This window comes from Lemur catta, chromosome 1 (genome assembly GCF_020740605.2).
Source record: "Lemur catta isolate mLemCat1 chromosome 1, mLemCat1.pri, whole genome shotgun sequence".
NCBI classification, from domain to species: domain Eukaryota; kingdom Metazoa; phylum Chordata; class Mammalia; order Primates; family Lemuridae; genus Lemur; species Lemur catta.
Window position 1 is genome coordinate 42,912,814 of NC_059128.1, and position 12,287 is coordinate 42,925,100.

Sequence of the window (12,287 nt, forward strand, 5' to 3'; positions counted from 1 at the left end):
TGGTTGATTTTCATCAGTAACATATTTCTTCTGGAATTAAAGTATATGTTACCTCTGTGGTCCCCAACCCTTACCTGTCTGCAGCCTCTTAGGGACCAGGCTGCAGAGCTCCACCAGTCCCCCCTTCCTCCCACCCCATGCATGGAAAAATTGTCTTCCATGAAACTGAGGAAGGGGTGGGGGGCTGCACAGCAGGAGGGGAGGTGAGCGGTGGGTGAGCCTGTGAGCAGAAGCTTCATCTGTATTTACAGCCACTCCCCATCATTCGCATCACCAACCCTCCCCCTTCATCTGTGGAAAACTTGTGTTCCATGAAACTGGTCCCTGGTGCCAAAATGGTTGGGGACCGCTGTTTAGAAACAAAATATAGTAACTTTGATTTTAAATGGCACCTTAAACTCAGTAGTAATTTCTGAGTGTCTTTTTTTAATTGTGTACTTTGGTTTTATGAATATGTTTATATTCAGAAATTTGATTTTTATTAAAAAATTAATTTGATTAATAAAAATCAAATTGGTTAGTACAACATTGAATTTATTTTACTTTTAAGGCTAGGTTCTAGAAAAAATAATATAGACCTGTTAAAGGCTAAATTATGAAAAATCATTTTCTTGGTTGTATTTATTATATATTTTAAAATACAATATGAAATTAACTTCTGTAGGCATAAATAACCTGATACAATTAAAATGAAAAGTATTTGAATATAAAATTCAGTTTTTAATATTTAATTCTTTTTTCTTCCCAGATACCTGGTTGGAAAAGAAATGGGGACACAACATTACAGAATTTCAACAGCGATTTGATGGAATTTTAACTGAAGGAGAAGGCCCAAGAAGGCTTAAGAACTTGTATTTTCTCTACTTAATAGAATTAAGGGCTTTATCGAAAGTGTTACCATTTTTTGAGCGCCCAGATTTTCAACTCTTCACCGGAAATAAAATTCAGGATGCGGAAAACAAAATGTTACTTCTGGAAATACTTCATGAAATCAAGTAAATTATATATTACAACTTACACATTAACAGAAGAGTAACAAATGGCATCCAAAATTAAGTTCTTAGATACTCATTTAGAAAAAGGAATCTATTTAAAAAATAATTAAAAGCTAATTTTGTTTGTAGGTCTTTTAGAGTTGAGTTTTGTTTTTGTTTTTTTGTTTTGACCTGTATACTAAAAGGCACAGATTTTTAGTTTTAAAAGCCATTCTTTTAGTATTTGATACTTGTATTATTTATATATATAGTTGAACAGACTGAGTTTGGGGCCAAACTTCTACATTATGCAATTAGCATTTAGTATAAGAATTTGTTTTGGGGCATCTGAGTATTGGTTTTACTATGTTTTCTACTCAATCATATTATTTATCACAACCAATAAAATGTTGTATTTATCAAGACTTTTTATAATGCATGAAAATGACTTTTGTTTTAAAATGCAGGTCATTTCCTTTGCATTTTGATGAGAATTCATTTTTTGCTGGAGATAAAAAAGAAGCACATAAACTAAAGGTAATTATTTTATACTTTTAACTTAATTGTTAGATAGAAACTGATTAATACTTACGCAAGTATGAATATAAACCTATATATTACTTATAGAAATTGAGAGTAGAATGACGGTTACCAGAGACTGGGGGAGGAGGATGAATGGGGAAGAGGGAGTTGTTGATCAAAAGCTATAAAGTTTCAATTAGACAGAAGGAATAATTTTTAGTGATTTATTACACAGAATGGTGACTATAATAAATAATAATGCATTGTACATTTAAAAATTGCTAAAAACATAGATTTCTACCACAAAAAGATGATTACATATGTGAGGCGATGAATTTGTTAATTAATCTGATTCAATCATTCCACATTGTAAACATATATCAAAACATCACATTGTACCCGTAAACATATACAATTATTATTTGTCAATTGAAAAAATAAACATATAATTTCGTCAATTAAACATATACAATTATTATTTGTCAATTAAAAAAAATAAATGGGTGTAGTGGCTTGTAATCCTAGTACTTTGGGATGCCAAGGCAGGAGGATCACTTGAGGCCAGGAGTTTGAAACCAGCCTGGGCAACATAGCGAGACCCCATCTCTTAAAAAAAAACAATTGCTGGATGTGGTAGCACATACCTGTAGTTTCAGCTACTTGGGAGGCTAAGGCAGGAAGATGGCTTGAGCCCAGGAGTTTAAGACTGCAGTCAGTTATGATCATGCCATTGCACTCTAGTCTACATGACAGAGCGAGACCCTGTCAATCAATCCATAAAAAAATTTTTTTTAATTAAAAAAAGTAAAAAATAAAAATCATGCTTATATTTATACTTAACAGTAAATCTTAATATACACATATATATATCTTGAAATTATAAGAAAAATCAATCATAATCTTTCTTTTCTTTTCCTCAAAAAAGTTGTCCAAAGTTAGGTCCAGCTTAAGGTATATTTTGCATTATATTCAAAATAACAACTGATACCTGTATATCACTGTACACTTTACAGATGGCTTTCACCTTTATGGTCTCGTATAATAAATAGAGGTAATGAATTAAAGGGAAAGGATCTAGTGCATAAGTGATGGTATTAGTCTATTTTTTGCTGAAGAGAATTCCTGAAAATGGTATTGGTTAAATTAAAAGATCTTTAGTAGAAGAAGGCACAGTGTGATGTTTTGTCATTTGTCTTATTCACTGGGTATTAAAGGCAGCTAGGAATGCCAGCATGCAGTTGGGGAAAGAACAGATCTGACCTGATACCCCACAGAATGGGGTAGGTTGTGGCCTTGCTTCTTGATAAGGGTCTGAGCTCAGGCCTTTTAATAGGGGTCTATCTCTGAGCATGTATTTGCCTCAAAATACTACCGATATAAAATGTTACTACAAATATAAAAATATTACATGATTTTTATCATTAAAGAGAGAGAGAGAGTTCCTACCTTCAAGAGATTTCCAGAGGGAGTCAAGTAAAATTGTATTACTGTTCTTACAAAGCTATTCGTAAGTAAAGGCAGGTGGCCTTCAGTACTACTGGGTTTGATGTAATTTCACCAAAATATTTCTAACAACCTTCCTCTGCTTCTTATTTTCTCTCTCTTTCCATAATGAAAGAAACTGATTTTATGCAGCTTGCAAACAAAATACTTTTTGTACTCAGTTTTTTTGCTGTTAGATAATAGTTATTCTTGACTTCCCAGCTACCTCCTACTTAAAAAGCATTCTTGCCACAAATACATACCTCAGTGCTTATATAATCTCTCAGACAGCATCCAGGAACTTGAAAGTGAGGGGGAAGATGCTGCAATAAGACTTCTTTTTTTCCTCCTATTTTCAATATGTTCCTTATTTTTAGTTTACTTGCTGGTTTATTGGAAAGTGTTTTGGCATCAGCTCTTTTTAGATTGTACAGATTAGAAATACTTCTCACGGTGTTTGAATTTGATCAAAACTCCAAAACACTTAGCTTTGATATCCTATGAAGTTTATGTAGAGAGTTCTTAACAAGGAATTTTTCTCAGTCTTTTACAGGAAAGAAGTAAAAAATAAGAAACCAGGTTAATGTCAGAGATTTACTTTTTTTAAAAAAAGTAGTTTCTGTCAAATATCATGGATTTTAATAGTCATAAGTTCATTTTAAAAATCTCATCTCCTTTATACTCTATCAAGTATGGTTAGAAACATAGGATGTTCATGAAAGAGAATTATTTAGTGTTTAATCAAAAACAGAATAGGCTCTCACTTCAAGGCTTATAAAACATTTGAGAATTTGGGTGAGAATGGTTGATTGGTTTCACTGAATATAAATCACAGCATATAATCACAGCATGTTTCATCATTCTCTTGACTGGCTGTAACTTAAAATGATGACCTAAAACTGTATGCCTAAATAAGGAAAATTTGTAAGTGATTTATGTTCTAATTTTTCTTATCAGATAATTTTGGGATTTACTCAAGTTATTGGATATGATTGTTATTTGTGGAAGTCATAAGGATTTTCTCCTGATCTAGTAAATTTGGTTCTAGCATATTAAGTTCACTTAAGCAGAAGATGCATGCTATTTTATGAGCTTGGTTTTAATTTAACAGTGTTTATATGGCTTTTGTAAGCAACCATGCCTGCTCTCTGTACCTGCTGTACAAAGATTTACTCAAGAACTGTCACATTCAAGTATTTGGATTAACGTAGATTCAAACGCTGACTGTTGACAATGTCTACAAAAGCAAGCATAATCTTTTAGAACAGAAGCTTCCAACCTTTACAAGTATGAGAGTGTTTTAAAAACTTCCAGGGCCTCTTCCCATGACAATATATTTTTAGTATCTATTGATTGTGAAAATATAATTGCCAAAAAGCCACTGTGCTCAGTAACACTTTTAAAGTAAAAGTTGTATTTTATTGATCATAACATTTATATCCATTTAGAAATTTATAGTACATACATCTGAGCTATTTATTCTGTCTATATACAATCTTGTTGACATGTGCATTTTGTAAACCCTAATAATGACCATTAAGTCCTCTAGAGGTCAACAACTCATAGGATGGGAACATGTGCTTTACAATAATTTATTTACTCTGTTATTATTGTTAAAGGTGTGATTTTTTTCTTTAAGTCAAGGTTAAAACACTAGTTTAAAGGAAATCAAAAATCAAATCAAAATCTATCCAGAGTAATATTATTGGGTAGTTTTTTTTTTTTTTAAATAGGTTTAAAATTAGTACCTCTTACTGAACAGGTATAGAAGAAACACAAGATAGAGAATATTGTTAACATATGACAAAAATTAATAATAATTTGGGCTTTGTATTAAATTAATAAAGACATAAGATCTAGGATCCTACTAAAAATCTTTTACACGTTACAGCTGTTTCAAAGCCTCAAGCTGAATAAAGCATCTGGGGAAAGTCTATCTTTAGAGCACATTGAGATCTGCTTTGAATAGTGGGTTCCAATCTTTGCTGATTTATTTCTGTTTTCGATCTGTGGTCCTGTCTTATCTGGTTGAGCCCAGTGTGTGGTTTATCAGATTAAAAAAGAAAAATTTATGTTCCTTAAATTATAGGCCAATTGGTATAATGGATATTCTATCCGAAATATATGTCAAATTTTCTGCTTCAAATACTGTAAGCTTGGGATTCTACTAAGTCCAGGACAGAGCGAGTCACTTGGAGGATCAAGTAATAACTTCCACTGGAGCAAAAGGATGTGGTTTCCCTTCTTTTTCCATATTCCTTAAGGACATATACTACTTTTGGATGAGCTAGATGCATGTTGCCCTGTTGTAAATGATATAATACTCTAGTGTTCATGGACAGATACATATGTTTTAAAAGTATAAAAACGAAAAGGGAACAATAAACAGCAAATTCAGCATAGTAATAGAGGGTGGGATATAGGACTTTGTAGGGATATGTAGGGGGCATCAATCGTACTTATAATGGTTTCTTTCTATAACCTGGTGGTAGGTATATGGATGTTCACTACATTTTGTATATTTTTGCATGCTAATAATAATAAAAGGAGCTGGGTGTAGTGGCTCATGCCTGTAATCCCAGCACTTTGGGAGGTTAAGACAGGAGGATCTCTTGAGGCCGGGAGTTTGAGATCCACCTGGGCAACATAGGAAGATCCTATCTCTAAAAAAAAAAAAAAATTAGGCGTGGTGGTACGTGCCTATAGTTTTAGCTACCCAGGAGGCTGAGGTGGAGGATTGCTTGAACCTAGGAGTTACGATGGTACCACTGCGGTCTAGCTGGGGTGACAGAGGGAGACCCTATCTCAAAAGAAAAAAAAAAAGATCTGATTGTTTTACCTAATTAATAGCAGAAAGAAGGGCTATAATTTAACTATTGTGAAACCAAAGGTTTTTTTCTTCTTTTTCCTCCCTCCCTTCCTTCCTTCTGTAAAATGATGCCCTCCAACTCCTGCCCCATCCCCCTTAACATACTGATGTACAGTTAACGATCACAACAGGACACCTCAACTAAGTTACTTTTGTACATTTTTTGCAGATACTTTAGCTTTCGAGTCAGGAGTCAGGCAGGCCTGGATTCTAAGTTTGCTGTTTACTAGATGGTGGGAATTTAGGCAAGTTATCTAACCTCTCTGAATCTTGTTTTTTTTTAATTCATTAGGTGTTGATTATAATAATGTCTATTTTTGGATCTGTGGTGAAGATTAAATGAGATTGGATATATAAAGATTATGGTCTGTAGGAGGTACTCAATGAATGTTAGTTCTCTTCCCTTTTTGGTATCCCATAGTACCTTACATAGTGTTAGGCACATAGACGGCAGTCAGGAAATACTTATTCGTTCATTATGTAGTATATCTTAATGTTTTGTTAAATTGTTTTTAGGAGGACTTTCGACTGCATTTTAGAAATATTTCAAGAATCATGGATTGTGTTGGTTGTTTTAAATGTCGACTGTGGGGAAAGCTTCAGGTAAGCAAATCTAGCCTGTCTTATTTCTCATTCATCCTTTGCACAAAGAATTTTCTTACTTTTCTTTTTTTCTTATTTCTATTATAGACTCAGGGTTTGGGCACTGCTCTGAAGATCTTGTTTTCCGAGAAACTGATAGCAAATATGCCAGAAAGTGGACCCAGTTATGAATTCCATCTAACCAGACAAGAAATAGTATCATTATTTAATGCATTTGGAAGGTTAGTTTGAATGTACTGAAATTGTTTCTGCTAGCTGAGTAAGTAATGCAGCACATATTCTCAGATAAAACTGGGTAAGAAATATCCTGTTTAGTGAAATTCTTTCCTTACAGAATGATATGATCTTATGAAATATGCATTTCATGTATATAGACATACATAATCATTACATGATATTCTTTATTTTCATCTATTGATTTTTATAATCATAATATACTGATTTCAATATTCATCTTATTGAATTTGTACATTTTTTGAATTGTTTGAAAGCTATTTTTTATGCTGTCCAGTTATTTTTGTGAAGGTCCCGAATAAATCATATGTTTTTTAACACAGGTGTACATGTAAATTTCTGTGAATTTACCATTATATAAAAAGGTCAATAATTCTTTTAAAAATAATTATTTTCCATCAAAATGATTGGAGTAAAAGCATTAAATAAGGAACTTACATTAAATTAAGTATAGGTGCATTTCCTTCTGGCCTATCATGTAAAGAATGCCAAGATTTATAAAAATTAACTTTTTTTTAAGGATTACGTTTCTTCACTTTAAAAAAACTATGATTTAATATTTTGGGCTTGAAATAATTGACCTTAAAAATTATTTCTCTAGCATCCAGGAACTGGACAGTTATATTGCACTGAGTATTCTGCTACTTTTTTCATGGTAGAGAGCAAAGCTAAAGTGTACTTAAAATAAGGAACAAATTTTAATTTTTATAAAAATTAGTGAAAACAGTCTTGGTGTGGTGGCTCACGCCTGTAATCCTAGCACTCCAGGAGGCTGAGGCGGGAGTATTGCTTGAGCTCAGCAGTTCAAGACCAGCCTGAGCAAGAGTGAGAACCCATCTCTACTAAAAATAGAAAAAATTAGCTGGGCATGGTGGTGCATGCCTGTAGTCCCAGCTGATCCCAACGCTGAGGCAGGAGGATCACCTGAGCCTGGGAGTTTGAGGTTACAGTGAGCTATGATGACACCACTCCACTCTAGCCGGGATGACAGAGTGAGACTGTCTCAAAAAAAAAAAAAAAAAGCATTAGTGAAAACAATTTAGTCACACATGTACTACTCTCAAGCTTTGATTCTTTATATATTTCCTAAATACAGCATATCATTTTTCTATATTCATATACTTATGCATACTTAAAAATACATTTTAATATTTCTGTATTTCTATACTTTATACTTATATACTTTAATGCCAAGCATATGAATATAGTTATGAATACTTAAAATACCTAAATATTTTTTCATTAAAATACCTAAATATTTTAATACTTACATGTTTTATACCAAATACATACTTTATTTATTTATTTTTTTGGAGACAGAGTATCACTCTTGCCTGGGCTAGAGTGCCATGGCATCAGCCTAGCTCACAGCAACCTCAAACTCCCGGGCTTAAGCGATCCTCCTGCCTCAGCCTCCTGAGTAGCTGGGACTACAGGCATGTGCCACCATGCCCGGCTAATTTTTTCTATATATTTTTAGTTGTCCAGCTAACCAGCTAATTTCTTTCTATTTTCAGTAGAGATGGGGTCTCACTCTTGCTCAGGCTGGTCTCGAACTCCTGACCTCAAGCTATTCTCCTGCCTCGGCCTCCCAGAGTGCTAGGATTACAGGCGTGAGCCATCGCGCCCAGCCCAAATACATACTTTAATACTAGTAAATGAATATTCTTGTGAATACTTAAAGTACATAAGTATTTCAATACCTATGTACTTCATATTTATTTATTTAAATACTTTATAAATAACTAATTTCTGGACAATATTATCTTAGTTTTACCATGTCAAATTAAGAACTAAAGTATATCAAAATAGATTAAATGGTTTATGCACCTTTAAATTTGTTGAGTTAAATTACTTTTAAAATTTTTGGTGTCTTAAAAATGCAAAGTCAGTAACTTTTACAGAGAAAATGTATCTAATGGTTTCTGAGTGAAATATTTTTTGGTTACAGGATATCTACAAGTGTGAAAGAATTAGAAAACTTCAGGAACTTGTTACAAAATATTCACTAAAGAAAACGACTTGAAATGTGCCTGTTTCTGGACAATGGAGGCCAAAGAGTGGAATTTCATTCAAAGGCATAATAGCAATGACAGTCTTAAGCCAAACATTTTATATAAAGTTGCTTTTGTAAAAGGAGAATTATATTGTTTTAAGTAAACAAAATTTTTAAATTGTGCTAAGTCTATGTATAATACTATTGTGAGTAAAAGTAATACTTTAATAATATGGTACAAATTTTAAAGTTTAATACTGAATAAAAGCAGGATTATCAAATTCATATATGATAAAACTAAGTGAGTGATGTTTTAAAGTCTCTCAAACTAGACTTTTGTGTAAGATGTAATATAAATAAAACTATGGCAAATGTGACAAGCATTTAATAGGAAAATGCTAAGGAGGCTCATGAATGATCCATAATTAACAACCTAGAATTTTTCAATACACTTAGGGTTGCTAAATTTAGTAAATAAGGAATGCCCAGTTATATTTGAATTTCAGACAACTCGTTTCTTAATTTAAGTATGTTGCATGCAATATTTGGGACATACTTATATGGAAAAATTATTCATTATTTTTTTGAAATTCAATTTTAACTGGGAGTCTTGTGTTTTATTTGTCAACCTGAAAATACATTGATATGAAACAAGTCACTTTTAAAATTATATTGCTATTTTGATTGGGTTGTTTTGTGTGTAGAAAGGTACAATTACAACTCAAAGGCATAGGGGATTTCTAAACATTGTGAAAAGTTGAATAGATTATATATTTATTCTCATAATACTTTCCCTAATACTGAATGAAATTTTGGGGAACCTTTTTATTTTTATATAATTTCAAATTCACAGAAAAGTTTCAAAAGTAGTATAAAGAACTCTTTTACCCAGGTTCACCAATTGTTCATATTTGTTTATCTTTTATGCTCTATGTATATGTACAAATACTGTTTTTTTCCTCAGTCATTTGAAAGTCAGTTACAAGCATCATGCCCTTTTGACCCTAAATACTTCAGTGTGTAATACTGAATAATTTCTAAAAATTATTTCTCAGGAAAAAACTCCCACAAATCTGGAACTGTAATACTATAAGCCTTAGAATAAGGAATCATTTCAAGTTCCAATCTGAAGTTGTTTTCAGTTTTGTTGCCCTTTTTATGCTTGATCTGATAGTCACAGGGCAAGCAATTTATTTTTTAATTTTTTAATTAGAACAATTTTTTTAGAGACAGGGGTCTTGCTATTTTACCCAGACTGGACTTGAACTCCTGGCCTCAATCCTCCTGCCTGAGCCGTCTGAGTAGCTGGGACTAGAGGTGCATGCCACCATGCCTGGCTTAAATTTAGTTTTTTATACATGAAGTTCATTTCCTTTGCCTCCCTAAAACTGAACTATAATTTTAGGAGGTTTTCGTTAGTGTCAGCTCTTCAATGATAAAAATATTTGAAGGGTTAGGAATTTATGTCACATAATTGTAGGGGAAAAGAAATTGTATACCTCAAAATTATGTGCCCTCTTTATATATGTCTTAGGTATAACATGTTGAGATACCCCATTATTAGTAAAGCAGGGTTTATTTATATAATGGTTTAGAAATGTCACTTTACACTGCTGTATACTTTTTCTTCTCTGTGTCCCTAAGGCTTGGTACAGTGCCAAGCACATAGTTAGTATCCAATAAATATTTGTTGAATGAATGTATGCATAACTATTCAGTATATTTTAAATGAATAATCACAGAACTAAGTTTAATGTGTCCTATTTTCCTTCCCCCCCTCATTTTCTCTGAATAGGGCAGGAAAAGAAAGCCATTAACCCATTAACTAAGTAAATCCTCTTGGAGACTATGAAGTACTATGAAGTAATCACTATATGTAAAGGTTTAAGGATATTTGTAGTATTCTGAAAATATGGTAGATGGTTTAAATGGTAATTTTGTGTGTATACCTAACTCTCATCTTAGGCTGTCTCTCCTCCCTTTTTTAAATAATCAATAGTTTTGAAAGAATATCCCCACCTTCACTTTGTTACCTTCCACTTGCTCCTTAACAAATCTGGCATTTGGCATTGTAGTTCTTAACAAGCCTTTCCTGTAAAGTCTAAAATCTTAAATCTAAATCCACAGTTCAGTTCATAAGCCATTTCTGACTTGAATTTTTTCTGCATTTGACACTGTTGACAAGCCTTTCTAAAAATCTTTATTCTCCTGGGTTCCTTACATTTTGCTTACTCCTGAACCCCCCTTTTTGGCCTCTTCACTTATTCCTTAAAGTTATTCCACAGGCATTCATTCTTGCTCTCTTGATCACTACACCACTTCTCACTTTGGGTATTTCCAGTTCAATGATTCCTAAATCTTGTCTTCAGCCCAAACTTCTAAATCCGTCTGCCTGTTGCACTTGGTTGTCCCACAGACACCTGTGTGTGTCTTAGCAGTCATTCTCCCACAAACTTACTCTACTTCCTGTGTTCCTTACTTTAATTTCCAGAACCATCATTTTGTAAGTTTTCTAGGCTCATTCCTCTCCTCTATCTTTGTCCTATCAAGTTCTACTGATTTTATCTCCACCTCTGATACATCACTCTTTCCATTTTCATTGCTATTACCTGAAGTACTACACTAACCTGTCTCCTTATACCCAGTTTATCTCCTCTCTTGCTCTACAATGTTACCAGAGTAGGCTTTTAGACATACTCTGATGATGTTACTGTAGTGATTTCATGAACCTTCAGGAGAAAGCCAAACTCCTTTGCTCGGTGTACAAAGTTTTCTGGCATTTTTCCCTCACCCAATGTCTGATAAAAACAGACTTAAAATTCTTCAAATGCCCTATAGGGCTAGCCTCCACACCTTGGTAAATGCTGTACGCTGCACTGAGTGCCCTAGCCATCCTTCCCCATCTGGAAAATTCTTACACATCCTTGCAGGTCCAACATAAGCATCTCCTCTGTGAAATCTCCCTTGCTCCATTTGAGGAGAGTTGTCTCACTCCCTCTTTTGTGTCACCACTGTAATTACAACCTACCTCTATTGTATGTCACTTATTGTACTGTATTGTTTTTAACTTTTAAAGTCTCCTTTACTAGAATGTGAGCTCCTTAAGGGCAGGAAAAGGAACTTCCTTTATTTTTGCATCTCCATAGTATAGTTTTTGGCATATGAACATTTAATAAATGTTTGTTGAATAAATTGCTTTTAAAGTGACAGCTTTATTAGAGTTCCTACCATGACTCCAAATACCTTCATTTCCTTCACTTTGTAGCAAGGGTCAGTAGACTCCCAAGGACTTAATAGACTATAGGGGGGTCAATGAAGCTGAAATTGTATTCAAAATTTGGTGTGGTTTTTGGTGGGTCATGTAAGGGGTCTACTCTGGGAAAAAAGGAACTCTTCTTTCCAAGGGAAAAAGCAGCATCATTAAAGAATTTCTTGAATAATCAAAGAATAGCTGCTCAGGATTATGTCATAGAAATTGATTCCTATTTAAGATTCTAAGGGGAAGGAGAGCGGTGTTATAAATTATATTTCATACAATGATTTTTCTTAATGGTTGAATAAACATGTACTATCTAATAGTATATTGGTATTTTAAAGTAAAAAGTAT

At 33.3% G+C, this 12,287-nt stretch overlaps 1 protein-coding gene across 1 annotated transcript in view; it reads left to right on the forward strand.

Annotated features, from left to right (window-relative positions):
• Positions 1 to 11,887, forward strand: part of ERO1A (endoplasmic reticulum oxidoreductase 1 alpha) — a 48,752-nt gene extending 36,865 nt beyond the window's left edge. The window contains exons 12-16 of the mRNA XM_045567059.1: positions 749 to 995; positions 1,442 to 1,511; positions 6,364 to 6,450; positions 6,538 to 6,671; positions 8,636 to 11,887. Coding sequence (XP_045423015.1) covers positions 749 to 995; positions 1,442 to 1,511; positions 6,364 to 6,450; positions 6,538 to 6,671; positions 8,636 to 8,696 — 599 coding nt within the window. The 3' untranslated portion in view covers positions 8,697 to 11,887. The remainder of the gene's footprint in view (positions 1 to 748; positions 996 to 1,441; positions 1,512 to 6,363; positions 6,451 to 6,537; positions 6,672 to 8,635) is intronic.
• The last annotated feature ends 400 nt before the right edge of the window (positions 11,888 to 12,287 follow it).